This window comes from Hydractinia symbiolongicarpus, chromosome 8 (genome assembly GCF_029227915.1).
Source record: "Hydractinia symbiolongicarpus strain clone_291-10 chromosome 8, HSymV2.1, whole genome shotgun sequence".
Taxonomy (NCBI): Eukaryota; Metazoa; Cnidaria; class Hydrozoa; order Anthoathecata; family Hydractiniidae; genus Hydractinia; species Hydractinia symbiolongicarpus.
The window spans coordinates 5,098,955-5,123,760 of NC_079882.1; the positions used below are offsets into that span (position 1 = coordinate 5,098,955).

The 24,806-nt window shown below is 31.5% G+C and overlaps 1 protein-coding gene and 1 long non-coding RNA gene across 2 annotated transcripts; one reads left to right on the forward strand and one right to left on the reverse strand.

Moving 5' to 3' along the window:
- On the forward strand, positions 1–6,584 carry LOC130655259 (uncharacterized). Its single transcript, XR_008984608.1, has 2 exons — positions 1–175; positions 3,387–6,584. It is a non-coding gene; the product is annotated as an uncharacterized LOC130655259 (long non-coding RNA).
- LOC130655256 (probable protein phosphatase 2C T23F11.1) lies at positions 1,431–23,575 on the reverse strand. Its single transcript, XM_057457992.1, has 11 exons — positions 23,458–23,575; positions 19,218–19,301; positions 15,439–15,504; positions 11,064–11,129; positions 10,417–10,490; positions 9,676–9,760; positions 9,297–9,353; positions 9,090–9,173; positions 7,824–7,889; positions 7,517–7,596; positions 1,431–2,717 (listed from the first exon to the last, which is right to left on the reverse strand). Exons 1-11 carry the CDS (start codon positions 23,558–23,560, stop codon positions 2,463–2,465), a joined length of 1,020 nt encoding a protein of 339 aa, XP_057313975.1. The 5' UTR covers positions 23,561–23,575; the 3' UTR covers positions 1,431–2,462.
- Between the last annotated feature and the right edge of the window lie 1,231 nt (positions 23,576–24,806).

Sequence of the window (24,806 nt, forward strand, 5' to 3'; positions counted from 1 at the left end):
GAATGTGCCTGTGTTATGTTATGTGTCACAATAGCAACAGTAACTAAGAAAATAAATTTCCATCCCAATGACATTGTAATCGACATATTGAGTCGATTACTTACAGACGCATGCAGGCAGCTCATTAGGGTGGATCTCGTGTAGGAAAAAACTTCAACAACTTGGTCAAGTCGATGTAAGTAAAAATAAAAATGATCTGGTTTGGGAGCGTGGGTTAGTCTATATAAAGCTCTTAAATTTTTAAGAATACAAATTAAAACGAGTCAGAAACAAGTCACTCATTTTATAAAGACTTTTTCTTTGACTTAAAGGGGGCGAAGAAAAGCGCTCTAAAAATAAGTTTTGATTTAAAAGGTTATGCAGAGAATGGTGAGGGCAGGTGATAAAGATTGATTTGTATAGCCTTTTGAAATATTTTTTCGTATTTTTTTAGTAAACTTTTTTTAAATATTCATCACGCCAACCCAAAGAAAACTTTTGGTTCTTTGTTTAAAAAAACAACGAAATCGCCTGGCCTTAGTGGGGTGAACTTTCCCATTGAGAACATTGAGGCTGAGAACAAAATTAGAAAAGAATAGCAAGATTTTTTACTGTTTTCACATATTTTCAAGGCAGAATTTTTCTCAGCATAACTTGTTCTGATTTTGCAAAACGTTGATCCTAAGTCGTAAAAATTTGTACTTCAGTGCAAAATGATTGAAAATGCTTGAAATTTCAAAACAAAATATAAAGTTTCGGGCTATAGTAAAAAAATAAAAACACGTCAGGATGGTTTGATGTTTGGTTGTTGTTGTTTTTTTTTAAAGAAAAGTGCTCCAACAGTCAAAAGCTTTCCCGGTTTAGACTTCTTATACTACCTTCCAACTTTTAAAACTGCTTAAACGATTTTTTATTTTATACATACAAAAAAAGAGGAGCCTGGACAAAATTTTATAAGCGGAACGAAAAGTATATTTCGTTTTACATTATTAATTGAAGGTCTTGATCACAAGAAGTTTTCCCTTATGTTCGCCCACATATATTTTTGTGCCAAAGTCATTATTTGACCAGAGCAGCTTGTCTTAGACATTTGTAAATAATTTATGAACTCAAATTGTAAAATAATAATAATAAAAAACGCACACAAATTTAAAAATAAATTTATATACGTAAGTCTGTGTTAAGTCCTGAAAACCGAAAATAATTTGGGCAGTTTATTTTTTAAAAATAGGAAAACAACATGTAAATGTATTTTGAATATATTTAAATAGAAGTTTGGCAAATATCATGGCTTGAGATGCGAATAACCGGAGTAAAACAAGAACAAAAGTTAAAAGTGTTTTTTTTTTCATTTGGGGAAATTTTACAGGAAACCTTAATTGCAATGATACGAGGTCAAATGAAATATTGTACAAAAACAGAAAACGATTGGAAAATAAAACTTTCAACAGTTTTAAACATTAAGGAAAACATTCTTAAGTTACGGTAAATACACTGTGTTTACTTTCCACGGGAAAATATAAAGTTCTCCATCACAGAGTTTTACATAAGCAAATCCCTGCAAAAATATACAGTTTTCATGGCGTATATAAAGTATTACAAAGGAGAAGTATATACAACGTACATACAATGCGAAATTGACACTAGACAGAATAAAAAATATTTTGTTCTATTTCACTGGCTATAAACATTAAAAACTTTTACATATTAATAATAAAAATAATAATCAACATAACAGTAGAAGAATTAAACAAAATTTGTGCAGTATTCCAGCAATGTTTTTTTGTTTGCAAGGATATCTACCATGGCAACCAAAACAGTTGTTAGGATTAAAAAAAAATGTATCTAAGGTCAAGTCAAAAGGATTATTGCTTGACATATTGTGCTAATTGTAAGCAAAAAAGTTAATTTAAAAACTTATATTTGTAAACAGTAGATTTCAGAGGTATAGTGTTTATGAGATCTCATTTAATTCGTGTTTGTTAACCTTGAGAAGATGTTAAGAATGGAGACACTCAAACAAACATTTTTTTTTACAAGACCACAAAAAATATATTATATCAACAGAGTATAAACATCAATGACAATGGGATATGTCGCAAAGTAATCGCGTCCGAAAAAAAAAGGTTATTAACAACTATCTTTTTCTTTTAAAGTTCAATTTTATATAATCGCACAAATTCTGTATGTCAAATTGTTTTGAACAAAGTGAACGACAAATTTCACAGAAAACAACCGAGTCCAACCGAGAAATATTCGTTGATATTTCAAACTTTGCTAAGAGAAGATAAATTTAATCGTATGTATAAATTAAATAAAACTAGTACAGTGCAAGTAAACAATAAAAACATCGAAAAAAAACTAAAAACTTTTTTTAAAAGTAAAATTCTATTAAAATTCTATGACGAGAGACTTGGCATGAAATCCCAAAAATAATAATTAACACACGGGGCATCCTTGTTAAGCGAAGCGAAATAAGCGAACTATGTGATATCAATTTCATCGTTTTCATTAAGAAAATGTTCTTCAGGAATACCATTCATGATGTTTTCTTTTTTTTTATCGCTTTCGTATTTCTCTAAAACTTTCGCGTCGGCTGGCTGCGAACATCTCTCTGCAAGGTCTTCGTATGTTTGATCATGGAGCATCGCAACAATAATGGCTGTCATATTGTCGCAGCCTATCCCTCCCATCTGACAATCAGGAGCTAAGCAATGATCAAGCAGTTCTTCACAAATCTAAAGCAAAATCATTTTTTTGAAAAAACTTAACCTGCAAAAGTTTCTCAAATCTAAAGTAAAATTGCTTTTTTGAAAAAACTTAAAAAAATTCCCAGGGTAGACGAAGCTGTTGCAAAAAGAAACCGTGCACCTAAAAGTTACTATGGTAACATGTTTGCTTATTCGTAAACGAAGCCGCTAAGTGTTTTCACAGTAATAAACAGTATCAAGCGGTGTGGTCGAAATTATTGTTAAAAAAAACGTTATAAGTTGTTGATTGAGTTACCGTGGCAACGACACAAACGATAAAGGATAAAAAAACAACTTGAATGGGTACATTAAAATAACTAAAGATAACCGATAGTGAAAGCTATTGTAACGTCGATCGAACATTATCAACGAGGAAATTGCTTTCTATGAAAAGATAAAGTAAAAACAACACAATGACGTCATACAAAAATCAGCCAATTGTAAAACAGGAATTAGAAATCGCTAATCGAAAATGCAAAACTATCTTCAATATAAATGCCTATTTTTTTCATCGAAACATGAATGACGTCCACGCAACCTGGGGGAAGAAAGGAGTAGGAGAAAAAAGATAAGCACCATCTTGAATTTACGTGAGCTTGCTACATCGTGTGTAAAAGTATTGAGAAATATTATAACATTAATTGTTTCATATTCTAGGGGACCAAAATAATATGTGGTGAATAATTTACGTCACCGGAAGAGTGCGTGGAATGTGCCTGCACTTAGGCATGTTGCAACAAAAACAGAAAGAAACCACAGAAGAGAAATATGATGACCGCTTACACACTAGATGAGGTCATTTAAGCTTGTACAAACACCGTTGTTTTGCTTGGTTGCCACGCGACGACATCAAAGCAAAATTAAAGGAAATTATCAGACAATCTTAGTTAAGTGCATGAAGTTGAGAGATGTCGTGGATGAAATTGGAAATTAATTAGATACACAAGTGGTTTTAATTAAATGTGTTAAAATTAGAATTACTACTTTTCAAACGGTGCAAAATTATATTATGGTATCTGCTATTGGAAGGCAAAGACAGAAAAAAACATACGGTGGAGAATAAAACGGCCCAATCCAATGAAAGCTTTGTGATTTTGAAATATAAAATTGCTTATCGTTGAGACTCGCACTAATACTTAGTTCATGCAGAATTTGTAAGACCTGATAAAGATGTGCAGCATGAATTTAGTGGGAATGTAGAGAATTGCCAACATAACGAAATATATGTTCTGGTATTAAAATATGATATGCAAACATTTATAATTAATTTAAATAAAATAGAAGCCTCAGAATGTCTGAGACAGCAAAAAATAGAAAATAACAAAACCTTGACAAAACTATTAGAGGGTTGGTTCTCTGTTTCAAACACATGATATCTTATGACTTAATTATTTCAGTTGTAACGAGTTTTAAAAGGTGCCCATGTAGTGCAAGGTTACTGGCACGTTTGGGAAATTGAACATTCAGTGGAGATTTAAAGTGAGAAATAGAGAAGCTACTGTAACGAGTGATGTAACCAAAGACCGCTTTTTGCCTATATTGTTCTAGAAATGAGATGTTCTTAACATTTTATTAACTTCTACCAGCGAAAACTGGTTAAAACGTGTTGTTTATCCCACATATAGAAATAGATATATTCCAGCTTGACGGGTTTTAAGGACGATAAACTTCTCTTAAGATAATTAACAAAAATGTATCTCTATTTGACTCGATAAGTATCTTGTGGCAAATGTATAAATACAACAAGCAGTTTGAATAAACGAAACTTTTTATTATGTAAAACATTGTCGCGTTTGTGAACATCACTTCTTGTCATTGTCATGTTTACGTTCACATGGCTTCAAGTAGAGATTGACGTCAAAAACGACAGACACCGACGACTAATATAAAATAACATTAAACATTGCGAAAGTTTTGGCAAAGCAAAACGAAAACGATCGAGCGCATGTACTTAAACGACCGACGTGGTCAAAACACAAAATATTATTTACGTCATTGTAATAATTGTGTTTAATGATGATACAAGAATATGACAAAAAACTGTTTGGATAAGCATGCACAGGAAAAACTTATCTTTGTACAAACACGTCAAACGTAGCTACAGTTGTCATGACATAAAACACAGACTTTAGCGCACAACTTAGCACGTTGCTAGGCAATCATAACAAACGCCTAATTAAACGTCTGATGATTAAAAGAAAGGAAGTTGAGATATGTGCCCCATACATCACGATATACTGTACAATTAAGTTAGTCATTCATTTAAAAACTTAAGTTGTTTTGTTTCGAAGATAAATATTATGTTGTCATGTTGGTTAATTAAGTATATAATTAGCGTTAATTGCTTTTCATTTTTAGATCTCAATTTTGAGCTTATTTAATCACGTTGTATTTTTGTGCATCACCATGCCACTATATATTGTTAACGTTTTACAGACTTCCGATAGGTCTGTAATTTATAAACTGAAGTTTTAAAATGAGTTTAGCTTGATGAGTATGACTTATCCCTCGAAAATGATCGAGTAAGGATAAAAAAGATTTTACGTCTTCAGGACTTCCATCCTAAAGCCAGTAGGAACACACCCTTAAGTGGTATGGACTAACAACACCACCATAATCCGGCTAAGTTTGTATGACGTGAGCTGGGCAAGGGCTGCCTCACGGGCTGAGAAGAAATTTACCTAGCGTCAAAATGGCTTTGGTCACCATACTTCACATACTTCACCGAATCACCTTATCAAGTGAGGTACTTTTTATAAGAATATAACTACTTTCTGATCTTTGCTAGGCTGGTAGGTTTACTGGCTCAGGTCACCTTTACATGGCTTGGAAAGCCAAAACATACAAGTAGTTATAATACGGTAACCAAATTGTTGCTGGCTTGTTTTCCAGAACAAACTGCTCATCAGTATTTTGTTTAACATATTTTTGTTTGACATATTTTTGTTTGACATATTTTTGTTGAGTTTTTAAACCTGTATTGTTCAATATTTTTTTTATTAAGTAACATGGACACAACAGTGCAATAAAAATCCACAGCGCAGTTAAACTGACACAGGTCACAGTAGAAATTATTAATGTTTGGCTTGTGAATTACTCATCACAGTGACACTAAATTGCAAATAATGACGAAATAAAAATGCAGACGATTTCACATTAGATGATGAAAAAAAAAATCGCGAATTGGACAATTTTTGTTTACCAGCAGAGTAGACATAACTGCAAATAAATTGTTAATCCCCACGATACCCGAATAAAATTTTGTTTGTCAGAATGTAACAAACACTGTGAAAGGTAAATCCTTCTACCCGTGTATTGCGAAAGAAATATGACACAAAATCTGCGCGTGATCAATGGCGCAGATGTAGTGTTACACAATAATGGCGGAGCTGTAGTGTTACAGAATATCAAGCCATTGTGGCTAACAGAATTGAAGTTACAAATTCGAAATGACACAAATAGAAAAGATAATAATAGACTTAGATTTACATATATACATTTCATACATTTTCAATTTCCAATTGTGTTTTGTTATAATTTTTTTTGTCATTCATGGTATGCAGGATCACAAACGTTGAATAGTCAAATCTCATTAAAAAGATGCAGTGGACCAATTATTTTATTCGTGGTTTGGTCAAAAAGAAGAAGCAGTTTAAACTTAGAATGTTGCTCTTACTCCAGAATTTGAATTTGTTATCGTTTTTCTGTACAACATCACAACTTCTTAAATACCAGCCTCATTCAAAGAAGTTGGAAACAAAACAACGTTTTATTAACACTGACATGATAGTACTGTGAACCTATGCTGCATCAAAACTTACGTAATATTGTCACAAGAATGACTATTTTCCACAATTTGTTTCTCCACCTCATCTTACTACCCCAGTAAATACGAAGTACTTATTTCTAACGTAAGAAACATTGCTATGACATAATGGTACAGGATATTCAAATGCGGATATTTGCGTAAGAAAAGGGCGTCTATAAAGCCTAATATTTTACTAAATATAGCTGAACATAACTTAAAAGAAGAAAAAATAACTTTAACATTACCAACATAGTCATATATCTGCGTAATATAAGTGGGATTTATTATAATTGCAACGGATTTAAGGCCGGAAACGATCCGTTTAATTTCCGTTACGTAAATAGACCTCACCCATCATTAGCGTTTAATCCCTGGCATTGCAGTTGAAAAAAGTCAAATGAATTAAGATAACATTCTATTGGAAGAAAATTTCAACCACACCTGGCTTTTATGTTGGCATTCCTTTTAAAATAAGTGGTTTTAAAAATACTAATAAATACTAAATACTTACAAGCCTTATTTTTTAATGGAGGTTTATTTGAAGGTATAAAATGCGTTTTTTTCATGTTTCCATGGAGTTATTTCTGCGAATATACGTGATTAAGTTACACGGATTTGTTTTCGTAAACAAAACATGTTGCATCAGAGATTAAAAAACAATGACGCGTGACTATTCCGGAAAGAAGATTTTCTTGAGTTACATACATTTTTAGGCACTAGGCGAAGGTGCTTTTTGAAGCATATTTCAACAAAAAAGAATAAAATAATATTTTCATGATATACAGCATGAACGTTGATATTAGCTAATAATCATAAACCATATTGTTCAAACTTAAGAAACAACGTTAACATGCTTTTACAAAACCGAAAAAAAATACGAACGAAATAACCAATCAAATTAGCTCTGGATACCACACCTAGCGTACATTCATCATTCATCGTATCTTCATTGTACATTCATTGTAACACAAAAACCTACCTGCTCAGGTGGGGAACGATTAGCAAGTCTTTTACGAACAAAATCTACTACTTCCTGGTTTGACATCACATCCCATATTCCTATCAAAAAAAAGATGAGTTGAATGGAGAAATAGGGGCACAAATTTTCTAGTATTCTGAACGCAATGAAGAAGATTTGAAAACTATTCCATAAATGTTTTACCACGAGATAATGACTCAAAATATATGGAGAAAAAGATCTTTTTTGTTCTAATTAAATATCTCTAATCTTACTAAGACAGCCAAGCATGCTGGGATACTCAAACACATTTAGTAAAAACACTCACCATCACAAGCTACCACTACAAACTCGTGTTCTGGAAGAATATCTTTAACAATAACATCAGGGTAGGCTGAAAAATAGATTTCAAAATATGTTTCCCGAACATTTATTACAAAAGCACTTGACATAACGTGCATAAGAACTTCTGTGAACTGCTCACGCAATATTCTGGATAAATGATGATATAAATTGTCAATGATCTCATCACATGGGCTTAGACACGTTAGTTACACTAATACCAACTCTCTATCGTATACACTATACACAAAATCGGTTTCTGTCTCAAAAATGGGCAATGCCAAATACGATAATTTTCAGATCATTTAATAGGTTGAAATTCGATCGAATCAGAAAAGTTAATTTTATTAGTTTTTTTATATGACAAGACCTCGGAGATGTGTTTAAATATTTTTGGAATAATACGACGCAAACATTTTATGTTAACTTTTTACCGTATAAATTTAGGTTAAATAGTCCGCACGGCGTTTTTAAAAGCGCACTCCTAATTTCTCTGGACAGGATAAAGCATTTGGACATTAACCATATCCGACTTATATAATACGACGCAAACATTTTATGTTAACTTTTTACCGTATAAATTTAGGTTAAATAGTCCGCACGGCGTTTTTAAAAGCGCACTCCTAATTTCTCTGGACAGGATAAAGCATTTGGACATATCCGACTTATTTTAATCATAAGAATTGCTTTTAATTTTTTCTGCACTTGTTAAACTTGATAATCTGTCAAAAAAAAGGGTCTCCGAAAACGGCTAAAATCAGCAACTCCGGAATTATGATTGTAATGAATTTTTTTTTGCTGTATTTCACCAAACCTGTCTAAAAACGTGTCATACAAGTTTCAAGTCATTATTTTAATTTTTTACTGAAGTTGTTCATTTAACTCAGAATAAAAGTGTGGGTTTTGCAAACAGATCCGTGGTCCGTGGCCTGAAAGGTTTGAAATTTTTTTTTCCCAATTTTGGATACATTTCACGTCTTGTAATAATAATAAAAGTCCTATCATAATATATCACAGCGGCTAGTTGTTTCATATGTATAAGCATTTAAAAATAGGGTTAATGTCCCAAATCAGACTTTGTATGACGATGTTTAAGGTCAGATTGAAGCAAAAAGCAAGGTGGAGAAGTGTTGGGTTAAATTCCAAGGCTACAAAATATCCCATATTTGGGCTAAGTTTTTTACTAGGTCACGTTCTTTTAGCAAGTCAAGGAAACACAGAGTGGCTTGTTACTTAAACATTTCACTATTACCTGTTACAATTTGTTCTTCGGGTGGTTTTTTGCTATTTCGTTTAAATATAAAATCTCCCATGGCGCGTGATAAAGCTAGATTTCCTACAAAAAATAAATAGCTTAAAGAAAACACCTCAAAACGTTTAATATAAACACATCGTTAAATTGATATAACATTCGAAGCAAAACAAACATCAGTAGTTAACAGTTGTTTACTTAACTTACCATTCACTCTGTTTAAATCCACCCAACCACCAGCTGCAACTATCCTTCTTGCTTCATCTGAAAAAAAATTTTCCCTGCTAACTACTCAAGACAATAATAAAGGAGAAGGGATTTTATTAGTTCATCCATTATTGGAGTGCTTTTAGACTGGGTAAACTCCACTAAAATGCATTGTGGAAGTCTGTGTGTGCTAAGGCCGAATTTAAAGTGCTGGAAATTTAAATACAAATTGTCTATAATTAAAAATTTTACATACTACGCCGAAATTTGTATTTGCATTAAAAGCATAACATGTTCGAAAAAGAATAAACTGAACTTCAAAGTTTCTCTTTAGCCAGGACAATTACAGAACAAGTTAAAATAAAAAAATACAACACACTTTCATTATTCGGTTTATGGTCAAAAGAGAGTTCTTGTACTTTTCCAGCAACACTTGCAACAGCTCTCGAGTCACCACAATTTGACTAAAATACAGAAGAAAAAAAGTTTAAGACATGAGACAGTTACAAACACTGTCAATATTCCAAAAAATATCACCCATCGAAATCAACAGCAAAATCTTTAAGTGATATGCAATTTGAATTTAGACAGCCATTTTCGACAAAAAAGCATACGTAGAAATTCAAATGCTATCTTCAAGTAGTCCTAAAGTGAGTTAAAGTGGAGCATAAAATGCTATTCATTACACTACGCAAAAATTGCCGGTGAAGAATGAGAAAACTCTTTGTTTCAATTATAGTTGTTTTGTTTGTTTGTGCCTTCTTCTAATAAGCGTTCCCCTCAATAGGCGCCCACCTTTAAAAATTATACTCTTTTAAAACCACCTTTCTCTAATTATCAACCCTGCGAGAAAAGAACTTTTAAAGCAGGTATTGAAGTCTAACAACGACTATTTTGACACCTCGGACCGCAATAACGAAAAAAAAAAACACTCAGTGTTATTGACAAAGAAGACATCTAGTAATTATTGGCAGCAAAAAAACTTTGCTAAATGTTTTAATAAGCACCCAAATTAAACATACTGTGTGTCAGGGTCAAAATTCTTGATGCTGGCTCCATTTAAATGCAACAATGTTATCACCATAAATGGCTGGCAATCAATGATTATAGAGGTACTTACGCAGTATATTTTTTTATTTTTGATCAAAACACACACAGCAGCGGCACCAGACATTTCATCTTGCATTTGGTCATCTAAACAGTGATCAAATAAGGTCATAAAGCAACAAGAAACATCTTTGTTTTTCTTTAATATCTTCTGTTTTTAAACGCTCTTAATTCGCTCATAATTCTGCACATCAACAAAAAATATGTTTTAGTTTTTTGTTAAGTTTAGTTTAGTACCAACCAATTTAGAGCTCAGCTTTACTAGTTTAAATTGATTCAAATGATAAAACTTCATTAATATTAATTCTTTGAAATTTAAAGCTAACTATGTGAGCAAATAACTTTTGAAGACAATTTTCTATCTTGATTAGTTTTTGCTAGATTAGAATGATAGAACATGTAGATATAATCTTCATGATAGTTTAATTTTCAAATCCCAACTACCAAAAGGTGCTTGTTATTTTGATTTCTTTTTATTAAAGTAATACTATATATGACACTTTAACTTTTCTGTATTCACAACATCCATCTATAGCAAGAAACGCTGTCTTAATGTTTTAATAGGAACTTTGCTTATTAGAATTTGATAACACGGTCATAGGTAGTTTACACTTGAAGAAATCTTTACAAGAAATTAACTGGAATTCATAACATTCTCACCATGCGTCATATTTTCATCACATTTCAGGAAACCTTTTTTTAATGCTTGCACATATTCTTCGTTCTCTGCAAAGAAAGATTGTATTACCATAAAATTAAATTAGCCCAATTAAAACCATTTACAAAAAATATTTGGTATTTTGGTTACATTATAATACATTGATTTTGCTATAACTGAAAATGCAATAAAGTAAAATAATATACAATGTATTAAGGCCTATTATAAGAACTTTCGTTCTATGCTGCAATAAAACATCTTTCATACTTGAGTTCCATCTGAAGATTTCCCCCACGTTTCCCATTGATCTAAGCATAATGTTATGGGGCAGCAATAACCTGTTAAAGTTGATCAGTAAATGAAGAAATATTATGGTATGAATATGAATAACAGGAGTAACAAAATAGCAAAATATGATGTCTCATTGTAACAGTTCTTTGGTATTCATCCTTCATGATAATGGTATTTTACATTTTACCCTACATTACATAACCTTACTTATCCTTATCCTTACTTATTTAAATCTTTGTAAATTAAGATTAATACCATACTATTCTGGATATTATATTGGAGGCCTTCATGTTATTTCGTGTACAGTATTCAAGTGTCACATGTATGGAGGGCCACACTCACTCTCATGTAGGGAAATTCACAAAGGTTGTATTGGTACCTTGCTTGGAAGAACCTTTATTATCAGGTTAATGTCCGTTTTCCATGCTAGCATAGATTGAACAGGGCATACTAATGACTTTAGCTTTAACGATTTGACTTGATTAAATTTTAAAAGACGATATTTTTTAAAATATTTTGTAAAATAGTTATAATTCATTTCTTGCCATGCTTTTTGCCATCTAAGATGAGTCTCACAACAAGTGAGAAAGGTCAATGCAAGCTAATGACAAACAGACACAGTTTTCAAAAACCTGCAACTCACCTTGTGGCCTATATTATGGGAAAAGTATCTACAGAAATTAACTGTAACTTTGAATTTATCAAACAAAGCTAACTAAATGAAGAGTTTTTCGAATCTTCAATGCAATCTTTAATGATTATTTCATTAACTTTCATTTGGGAAAAAATTACACACATGATGCAGAAAAAGGAAACACCAAGCAAAGCATTTTTGGCAACAATAAATTGAAATCTAACAAACAATTGCTCATTTGCTTTCTGGGATAAAATAAAAAATTGATGTTTCTAGCTAACCAAGTGGCAAAAAGAAAGTCATCTGGGTAGCTGCAAATAAAATTTATAATGTATGTTTTGTGTTATAGACAGTATAACTTTTGTATGTTGGTCTTTACATACCGCAGGCCTAGGTTGTTGTTGCTAAAGTTATTAGTATTTTAAAAAAGAAATAACTTAAGCAAAAAGGAAATCTTACAACATTCATTTACACCTATACATTGCACCAGACTTGCTATTTTGATATACAGAGTGACTTTTAACATAGTAAATAACTGAATTTTAGAAAATGCTAAAAAAACATTTTTTTGAACTAGGGAAAATTCCACTTAGCTGGTGTATTTAGTTCAGCCTACCACAACATGCTGATAGAAGTGATAAGAGTGTTATCTTTCCCTTTATAGTAGCCAATAACATCAAGGAATGATTCTTTTAACAATAGCAGCAGAAAAGTTTGGCCTTGGAAATCAATATACCTGTTGCGTGTAACAAAATTTCAAAAAAAAAGATAACACACACACAAAGTTGTGTTTATTGTGGTAACGTAGGTTTCAATTGCTGCTGTTGTACACTGGCTCGGTCACAGATATTGTTTGAGTGTTTTTAAAACTTCTTAGAAAATGATGGCTACAACACAGCTACTTGACACTTAAACTGTTTTTCAAACCAACTAAAACTCATATTACCATAGCAACATTATGCACCACCATTGTGCCTTAAAATATCAAACAAAAAATATACTGTAGAACGGCCTGTTGACACAAATTTTCAACAAAACGTAACGCATGGACACCTTTAGCCGTGTCCAACTCTGAAATTAGCTGTACTAAAATCCTGAATTGTGTTTTACTTATAAAGGAGACCTGAGTACAAAGTTGCAACCGCTCTCTTAAATTAATCATAACCCATATCGCTATGGCAACAACTAATACTCACATTGTGCTTTTTTGAAAAAGACGAACAACAGTCGACAACGGCCCGTTTAAACGGCCCTTCAACTATATATGGCTGCACATGTCTTAAAATCGACCTCTTTTCACTCGAGTAGCTGTCGTAGCAAGACATACATACGCAAGATATACATACGCATCATGAATCAAAACGGTCCTTTGAATTTGTTTCAGTTGCACGACAATGAGAACGACAAGTTAAAAAAAAAAAATTGTTCTTACTAACTGATGAGAATACCTAAACAAAGGTATGGCCCACTATCACGAGGAGTTATTGATTAGTCCGTGCTAGGACGGGGCCGAAAACTCCAATGACGGTAGAAATCAACTGATGATCTCATTATTCAGTTAGTTTTTTAAAAAGAACGAAACACAAATTGCCAATATCAACACTTATATATTGGTAGATAACCAGAGCAAACTACAACAACATGTTCGCTAAAACAAACTTAAACTAAACCAATTTGATTGTTCAATGTACGATGGGGAAAGCAAGAGGGAATAACACACTGATTTTCACACATAACACACTGATTTTCACACACACAACACAACTGATTATCTCATTACTCAGTTAGTTTTTTTTAAAAAGAACGAAACACAAATTGCCAATATCAACACTTATATATTGGTAGATAACCAGAGCAAACTACAACAACGTGTTTGCTCGAACAAACTGAAACTAAAACAATTTGATCGTTCAATGTACGATGGGGAAAGCGAGAGGGAATAACACACTGATTTTCACACATAAAGGCTGCCTTAATATTTGAAGGTCAGGACGACTACTACAGTAGCTCGAAAAATAATCTTAAAATTTGGAATGTGCAGCAAAACTACTTAAAAAGAAGCAAGGTATCATTTTTTTTATATATCACTAGAGAAAATTAGTAAAAAAGAAGGTTTAGCCAAAATCATTTCCAGACTTGCTGTTTATCTTTGTGGATTAGCTAGATACTTGCAAGAAACTTTTGATGCAAAATAATGGGGATTTGGAAAATTTAATATGAGTCAGAAAGAAGTTTACTGGAATTGTTTTGTTAATTATGAATAAAAACTGGTAATTTGTCAGGCTGGACTCTTTAACCTTGTAATTGGTCAATTATTCTCTGCCACAAAGAGAGACAATTTTTAAGTTACTAAAAGACCTTGAAATGCTTTAAAAAGGCCTAACCCTAACCCTAATGGAAAGAGTCATTGTTAGGGTTAGGGTTAGGGGTTAGGGTTAGGGGTTAGGGTTACGGTTAGGGGTTAGGGGTTACGGTTAGGGGTTACGGTTAGGGGTTAGGGTTACGGTTAGGCCTTTTTAAAGCATTTCAAGGTCTTTTTAGTAACTTAAAAATTGTAGGGACTACACCACTTGACTCTACTTAGGTGGCTTGTAGTACTTCAAGTTCTCCAGCAGACTCGGCTCGCCTTACTAGCCTATTAGATTTGCAGATTTGTTTCGATAAACGCTAACAACAGAATTTTTTGCCACTTTAATATTTCTGGTATTTTTGATTTTAATGAAATAGATATCTAAAATTTGTTGGTAAAGAAAGTAAAGATGAATACTTTTTGATTCACTTATATAAAATGTCTGTAAACTGTGAAGACTGTAAACGATTTAAAAATAACAGAATTTTGACTCACTGCTTTATCCATGCATGAATCAATGTTAAATTAAAAATTGATAAATTATATTGGATAGCTAGACATGTGCGCTTATGTACATACATCCCTGACAGATGCCAAATTTCGAATCTTACAATGCCTTAATTATGCTAATAAGCAGTACAGAAAATTAAGATGATCCAGCAGGTTAGAAAATGTGAAATATCTGTTACAGCCATGTAATCCATGCCAGTCTAACAGAACGACTCTTCTAAAGATGCATTAAGTATTATTTTGGAAGCACAACATTGAGAAAAAACGAGACTTTTTAGGACAAGATGTGTTAACTTTTGTCTCATGACTACACATGCTAAACCTAGACGTGTAATGTGTTTTAAGCCACTAACAACCAAAGCATATACAGGCTTATAACATGCTTTGTTGAAAATCGCTATATCAATGTTTTAAGAGGAAAACAATGTTGAAGTACTCAATTTGTATGAAGACATCTCTTTCTCACTGAATGTAACATAAGTTTCCTAACAAGATTCCTTTTGTAGCAAAGAAAATCTTGCAGGGGAGTCCACAAGTGAAAAAACTTGAAAGGAGACAATTTTTCTTGTACCATCAGCAATTTAATACTTACTATACTCCTCTGTCTGTAGTATGTCTTTATGTAAGTTTTCTCCACAATAATGAGCTACCCTTTGACCTAAAGAATATTTACAAAAATAAAAAGCAAAACAAATCTATTAATACAGAAGTTGTGTCAGTCTGTGACCACCTAAATCAGGGTCTTGGGGGGCGCTGTGAGCCCCCAAATGGGACTGACAGCACCCCCCCCCCCTCCTGATACCCAGCACCCCCCCCTGATACCCAGAAGCTTTAGCTTATTTACTTATTTTAACACTCCAAAATGCAGCAGACAGGACCTTTACAAATGCATTTCTTACATGTTATTTGAAAAAAAAAAAAACAATTACAAAATTCTTAAATGAAAGCCAAATAATGTTTTCAGAAGAATTAAGGCTAAAATTAGCTAGCTAGCAAAACTTCTTCTTTCTTTCAAATCCAGAAAATTATTTGCAGGCTTGTTTTTGTAAGTTATGAATATAATAGCTTTTGGCTAATATTGAGGCTATAAATTTTCGGAAACTTAATTCAATAAAAAAGACATACATAATTCTTATATTTCAGTAATGCAAAACGGTATATATTACTAATAAAAACCTTTTATATTTAACCTATTTAAAACATTTAATAACATAAATAAGTGAGCCTGAGAGAAAAATAAGCTAAAAAAACAACAACACAAAAATGCATATGTAAACAGGCTTTATTTGTATTATTAGATCATAGTAACAATAACATAAACAACAATAGATAAATAAAATAAAAATGGCAAAATTATATCAAGATTTTGTACAGGTAAAGGCAGCTACTTGAAATTCGGATTTTTAAGCAGCAATAGCTAAATAATAAGCTATTAACACAAAAAACTTAAAACACAACAACCTACGAAAGCAAAAGAATGAATACTGATTTAGCAGAACATTCAATCAAAAAATATTTAGCCCTATTAGCCTACTAGCAAGAAAAACACTGCTTTTATTTTTCGGTAACCATTTTTGACTCAGACTTTAAAATTGTTGAATCAAACTTGAAAATGCTTTTTAGCTGTTATGCGATAATTGCTATAAATAGTTGAAATTTTTAACAAAACAAAATCATTCAAGAACAGATATTGTTAACTACATTATTACACCTTTTTGTGTCCATAGGGTTGTAATAAGTATATATGCTATAGTATAAGTCATTTTCGCCATGTTGGTAAAACCACAAACATTTTCCATGTCTATCAGCATGACAACTTCTTTAGTAAAAGTGTAAAAAACTTTTGTCATTTCACCCATTAAGCCATGCTATTTTCTTATTCGAATTGTATATATATATAATTAGCACCATTTCAAGGAATTATTTCGATACAAGGCTAGAGATTTTGAACCAAAACTTCATCAAATCTTGTCAAAGTCTTCCTCCCAAAACTAGTGTTCTCTTTCTTGGCCTTGTGACATGTTAAAAAATCTGCCAGAAGCTTTGAATTTACAAAAGTAAACATACAAAGTTGTTGTCAACAAATTGTTATACATTACACCTTTACCAGCTACAAAAAGTAAACAGCTGGCTAGCTATTCAATTTATTGCGTTGTTATAAAATGTCTTGATCCTTAAATAAAAAAGAAACCCAAGATAACACAGCTCTTTTTAATTTGACACAAATCTTTTTCAAATTTGTTGATAGTGAAACTATAAACAGTTTCATGTTCACACTTGCTAGCACAGCAATAGAAAGGAATTGTGTATCCTACTCTAAGATTAATGAATTAAAAGTAAACAGATGTACCTGCAAGCGTAGTCATTGAGTTTAATGCTATGATCTTTGTTAAGTCAAAGCCTGCTATTCTGTCAAACAGCTTTTTTGCAATCACAGGTGACACAGAGAATAAATGTTTTTTGGTAATGTTTCTTCTTAGCAACATTGCTCAACTTCATTCCGCAATCAGATATTTTAAAACTTCAATTACTTGCTGCAAGTCAATACAAAGCAATTCCTTAGCCTTCTTTTAGTAGACATTTTGTATTTGAAGCAAGCTTAGGAATTGCAGCTTGCCGAAGGTGGCCAAACCTATCAAACAGACCGGCTACCGCCCCATCCACCAATATCAATTTTTCTTTTACCATAAATTTCAACGACTTCAGCGAGATTTTCTTGAGTTCATAAATTATTTTGTTTTAAGAGAGTCCAAAAGTCCATACTGCAGCGAGATTCTTCTTAACAACATAAATTCTTTTGTTTTCTAGAGAGTTTCAAAGTCCACACTTCGGCAGCCGCCAAAGTCGACTGTTTTTACGGCAGAAAACAAAGAAATCGAGAGAAACAAAATCAGCGAAATGGGGCAAAATATAGTACGACTAGCGTGAAAACCATATTACTTGGGCAAAGCACATTGAAGCAGAGTCGAGTCACAGCAAACACTCCTAAGTGGAGATAAAATTATTAATCCGGATCCTGTGCAAAAAGAACCTTATTAAACACTTATAATAAAAATTATGCATTGCTTTAAATCAATTACTACTTTTGGATACACATAATTTTCTCATTGGAGAAATTTCTCCTTAGGCGAGTGCCGAAGTATCCGAAGTCTAAATCCGCCCCTGCAATGCATTTAGACTGACGTCAATGTGTTTAATAAGATTGGTGAAGACATTGCATTACAGTTATAACTTTGAGGCCAAACAACTTGGAAACAAGGTTGTGACGTCAGTCATTTTTTACCGAAGGGGTAACTAGGGACCACCTAGGACCAATTTGGGTAAGTTTCCCAAACCTGGATCCTCGAATCCGTATTGGAAAAGATGGGTTGATGACGTCATCAAAAAACCTTTAAACCTAACATCTCTGCAAAGGTTTGTCAAAAGTATATGATCCTATACATTTTTTTGATCAGGGTATACAAATTTTTTAAAAAAATTTGCACTTTGCAGAGAGGTTGCAGACGTCAGCAAAATTTATAAAACCTTTTATCTTATTAACCGTTCATCAAAAGCACCTTATCATATACATTTTCTTAATCAGCGCTTTAAGCTCAACACAATAAAGGTGACGTGAAAACAAGTTTCTAAATCTATTTTTTTGGATGGGTTGCTGACGTCATTAAAATCCAAACATTTTTTTATTGCTATCCTGCCCAAGTGTATTTTCCACAGGCTTTATTGACTAGTAGATATCAATAAACATATCAAGTAACAACGGTTCTAGTTCCGGACCATTTTAAAACAAGTAAGACACTGAGTTGTGAAACTTCAAAATTTCATTTTTTTCTTCTAATATAGTTTAACTTCAAATAAGTAAAGAATAAAGTTCACCATCGTGTTTTTTGTTGATATAAACTGGCAAACAAAAAGATGATGTCTTAGAAGTAGTAAATCTTAGGAGAAAAAGGTTTAAAAATTATTTCAGGTAGGTTTCTGTACAATTTTTTATATACCTTGCATGCTTGTTGATGATAATGTATGGAAATATAAATCTTTTTGCATCCTCATAATAGTTTTTCTTGAAATTATTTATCCATAATTTCTTGAGAAATGTTTTTACTCAGGATTTCAGGTGCAGGTATTAAAAAAAATGTGTAAACAATACACCTAACTGCCATAGAGACTTTAAAGAAGAATCAAATTTAGAAGGTAGATTATATGAATATTTTATATAATTTATCTCCTAAATTTGCCATACCTTTGATTTAAACGTTTAAAAATCTATTCTTAGCAGAGATTGGAGGAGTTTTGAGAAGGCGTGGCAACACTGTTTTAGCATTAAAAAAACTTGTCTGTTTCATAATAATCATAGTACAAAAATTAAATTACCACCATGGCCATCAAAAACAGCAAAAAATGCAGCATCTTTATCTTCCTTCAAGGATAAAATTTGTGTATGAGCATCCTCCATGTCTGACAGCATCAGTTAAGGAAAAGTAAATCAGGCAAAATAAAATAGTCTTAGAAGTGATTAGTTACTTCAGGCAATTTTACAAGGCACAATGTCCTACAAAATGGATTCCTTAAACCTATAAAATAATGCAGCAACATTCAGTTTGTTCTTAATCTGTTTGTATTTTTCAAAATCGCATTTAGTTATATTAACATGGTTTACTGAAGGTGAAGAATGGCAGTCATCCTTTTTAAACATTATTGATATACATTTTACTACCTTGGACATATCCCCTTGATGATAAGATTAAAATAAATTGGGTAAATAATAGGTAAATTTTCTGCTAATTGCTACATTTTAACACATTATGACTGGGGGATGGCTGATTTCTCTCCTTTCTCTATTATAACGTTTGATAGCCTTTTACAAAAGAAATAAAACTTCGCACACTTTGTATCATAAAAGGAACAAAATGCCACCAATAAAACTTTCTCTTGATGTAATCCACAGCTTGGAATTTATCCAAAAACCATTATCTGCTTGAAATCCAATTACTTAAGTTCTAATATTTTAACATTCTGTCTGAAGTTTCTGACAGCCAATGTCACGCAGAACCTAAAGTCCTGTTTGCTACCATTTTAAAAATAAAATGAAAATAAGGGGGTTTGTAACGTTATAATATCTTCCCACAAATGGAAAATATGCTGTTTCATAACAAAAACAACATATTCATTTTAATTTTCTTTAAAATCAAAATAAATATTGCTTTGTTAACAAGTGTTTTCTAAAAATACAGCAAAATTACACTTGGCAAATGCGCACTCAATTAGGGTTAAATTTGCCTAAAAACATCTATTTTTTTAAATTTCTGTATCAAATAAATGTAAAGCTGGTGAAAACACATTTAATAACAATTGAATATAGAAATACTATCTTTTGGTTTACCAAAGCAGGCAAATCATGAAATAACAAGAAATCTTAACCTTGACAAATGCACTTCGAATTTCTAGCATTTCAAATTATTCCTGATTACATAGGTTAATTACACAATTACATCCAAAGGTTTAAGATCAAAACGTTATAAACTTGTGTCTTGTCTCAACAATTTTCTTTGTAGAATGACTTCAAATTTGCATGTTGTTACTTTTGGACATAGAAAAAAAGATTAACCAGCGATTCAGGAAGAGGGGGTAAACTATGAGTAAGTTTAGATTGCGAATTCTTGTTTTTTTTCTTTTATAATAACAACGAACAACATTTCAGGACTGCTGGACAAGATAAGTATTATTTCTATTTTTGTTTAGCTGGCAGATTAAACATGGTCTGTCTTACTCTAGAAGAATTTTTTTTTAATAGAACACGTGCAATATAATTATTTTGACATCTTGCATAATTTCTATTTCGAATGTTTTTTGGCCAATCAAATCCGGACCACATCAAGGATTTTTTTCGATCAAAAAATGCTTTAAAAAAATGTTTTGATTTATGAGAATATTCCCACATCAAATAATTGATATCACATTAAACAAAAAACTGGAAATTGGCGTAACTATGTTTTTCAACTTTGTACCAATAATGTTGTGTTCAGAATTTTTAGTTCTAATGATAACCCTAATAAAGTTCCTATATTTTCCCAATTTCAGCAGTTAACCCACAATGGATATGATAATAAAAATATTGAAAGTACTTTGACTACCTTGTTTGTTTTTTATTATTCTAAATTTGACGATTTTGGTCTAAAATCGTCAAATCAACTGCTCACCAAATTTAATTTTTTTCATCTATCGTCAAATTAAATGCTCGCCAAATTTTTTTTTATTTTTCGCCAAATTCAATGCATAAAAATTCAACTCTCTTACAGACAAAAAATGTAACAAAAAAGCTGTTTTTGTTATGATATAAAGCATGTTCTTGTTTAAAAAATCGTTTTTTTTTATCTTTTCTGTCCTCAAGCTTTTAAGATAAAATTTGTAAGCAACATAAGAAATGAAAGAAAATCTTTCCATGGATAATTAAATACACATCAAATTTAAGTTAAAATTACCCTCGCTAAATTAAATGCATGCCAAATTTAAGATATTTGCCATCACCCAATTAAATGGTTGCAAAAAAATCAATTTGGCCCATCGCCAAATAAAATGCTCACCAAAATATGTACGAATAAGATGCTTGGAATAAATAATGATACCTGTGGGTGAAACAATGAAATGATTGTACTCATGCTATTTTCCACTTTAAAGCTTTATCTCCCACAAAAAAAACAAAAAACAAGTTAAGCACATATAAAAGACCTTTAAAGTCGTCTACAAATCTTTTTATATTTCGGAAAATGTTTTAATGGTAATAGGTCTAGAAAGGTTTGCTAATTATCTGAAAATATAATATTATTAACTAAAGCTCTAAAACATGTAAATAATTTGCATAAAAATTAGCATAAAATTTTCAAAACACTGCACATTCCAGAGACGAGCAAACAAGTTTCATTTTGGCAAAAAAAATTGTTAATCAATTCACCTTTATAATATCTATGCATTGATAAAGTTTGAATGCACATCCCTTAACAGGTCTAAAACTACTAATGACAGAAAATGTTAAAATTTGCTATTACTTAAATATGACATTAAAATTTATGCAGCATAATTGAATATGAAATTCTTTAAATGTGAATATCTTGAGAACGAAAAGAGCTTTTTAAAAAAATTATGTTAATGTTAACCAACTTTTAAGGCTCTATAACATAAGTACAACATCATTTTATACCTTGGGTTCCCTTTAACTACTTTTAGGACAAAATTTTATTAAACATATGAAATTCCATGTGGCAAAATATGTACATTTTTGGCCAATAATATACCGTAGATAATTTTTGCATTTACAATTTTTTAAGGTGTAGAACATCTAGTTACAAGGGTGTCAATATTTATTATTTATTATTTTCTAGCAAACCTTTTGGTAAGTGCTATCTAAAGTTAAATTTTCTTTGTGAAATGTGATATTTTATGCTTTGCCTACCCTATAATTTTAATAATAACTTTTTCTAAATTTGGTTTGATATTAACACTTTATGCTTTGCCGTATAGCTACGTTTTTGAAAAACAGTATGTTAGTTTTTTTGATTAAATTTCAGGAGCGTCTTTTCGCTGGTGGAAGGTATGATTAGTTGTTGGCGAAATTGACCATTTGTTTTGTTTAAAATTTGGAACCTTGACCAGTGGTTATTTTAAGCGCTGCTGTTGATTGTCCATAATTTCATTACCCCCGTTATAAGAAAAATCTTTTTGTGTTTTTAAAATGACTAAAGAACAACTTCAGATCAAAAAAACCTGTTTTAACAAGCATGTGCACAGGAAACACACAATAGCCCTTACTAATAGTTCAAAACTACTTTCTATTAGAACTTCCCTGCTTTACACAAGGCCAACTATTGTAAAAGAATAAAAAAAATTGGGGGGGGGGGGGGGGCTCCAAGCATGCTTTTAGTGTTTACCAATGTTTTAATTGCAGGGGGAGAGGGTGGTAATAAACATCATAAATTAAAAATTAACACATTCAGCTAGTTTATAATAGCAGAGTATTAAAGGCTATTAAAATTTATGAACAGCAAGTAACAGTGTATGGAAGGTAATTCTCAAAACTATATTTTATCATTACTATTAAATGATTTTTAAATACGAAAAATAAAGTTTATTTTTGTATTCTATTTATTAAAATCAGTAAATTTAAACTTAACTTAAACAAACTTAATTTTTCGTGAGAGGTAAGTTTTAAATACAATACTCACTTGGAGTTTGATGTCATACATGATTAGTGGAACTTATAAGTTCAATATTATTTTTTTAGAATCAATGAAGATTTTTCGAAAAATGTACAACTTTCTAGACAACTTTCCCAGCTCTTTCATGTAAAATTAAACAGTCTTTTCACAGGAGGTAGGCTGTGAAATTTTTTTCCGTATATTGGAACAGAAGGAACAATAAAGCTTCTGGGCATGCATTGTTTGCACCACATTATGTTATTAGAAAAAGTGTTTTACGTTTTATCCAAAGAAAAACAAAAATTCTTAAAATTCGTTTGCTCAAACATCTTATGTAGATGTATATTTATCTAGTAGTGACTTTTTGATATAAGTCAGTTGATAACATCATATTGTATCACATTGCTTGTTAGAAAAGATACTGATTCTCCATCCTTGCATTGACGTTGCTGCAGATCGATATTGGGAATTGGATGATCCAGATGTCTTTTTTTCTGTGACTGGTTCTGACAAGTGCTGCCCCATTTGTGATAATTATATCTAGATGTTACACAAAGGTTTTTTATCAAACAACTGACCACTTTAAAAAAACAATGAAAAGAATACAAAATATTTAATAAACATTACTTGTTGTTTTGCATAATTCTGCAAAGGTTAATAATAAAATAATGATTCTAAAAATTTAAAAAAAATGTTGTAACTGCATCATTTTAGTCAAATCGTAGTCCAATATCAACTTAACAAGATAATTGTAGTAGAATTTTATACACATTGGGCATAGCCTTATAAAAAAGGTTGTCATCTGTCTTTTTGACATTTAGTGTAGAAACATTTGTGGAAAGAAACTTTTGATACTTTTACAATTTTTACAAAACTCATATATTGGCCTTATCATAAATTAACATTTACATGTCAATTTAGAGAAAAATTATAAAGTCAAAACATTTTTTTAAAGTTTTCAGTTTCAATATTGTCAAATAGTTCAATTAATATTATTAACTTCTTATGAGTAAAGTTGCATGTACAAAGAAAAAAAATAAAATTAGAGTAGAATAGAACAGGTAGATCGAAAGTGTTTTTAACAGAAAGTCAGTGTTCTTATTTTTAGTGCAGTTAGCGTTAAAAAATAAGAAACAGAATTTTACTAAAAGACTCATGTTTGAAACAAAGATATTTTGTGTGAAAACAACTTTAATAAGTATACTGCATTTATTCACAAAAACTGGTTAAGAACCTCTGAAACAATAATTAAATTTTGAATAATTTCTTACAGCATGCTATAAAAATAAACTTATTTCATTTTGCAACATTATTCGGCTATCGAAGACAAGAAAGTTAAAGCTGAGAGAGTCGCTAGTTCAGATGCTCAGCTCTTGTGTTTGGGGGTTTACAAGTTGAAACGTCCCCCACTTGTCTCCAACATAAAAATAATAACGCAGGAAAAAGTAAAACTCATTACAGAGAGCTGAAATTTTTGCAAACCAACTTTGGTTTTCTAATTCGAACCCTGTCTATATACTATATAAATGGTAGTGAAGTTCGTAATAAATAATATCAAGAAAAAACAATTTTGTTATACAACAACAGCACACGCCCTCACCGCTAGATAATTTGCTTTTAAACTGAATTTTTTAAAACCTCTTTTGTAATCTTTTTTTTTTTTATTGAATAAAACTTGTTTTAATAGCATTTAATAAAATTGGAGGAGAGAAAAACCTACTAATTTTTGGTTTTAGTATTTGTGGCATATAAATTTTTTTAAAAACATAAT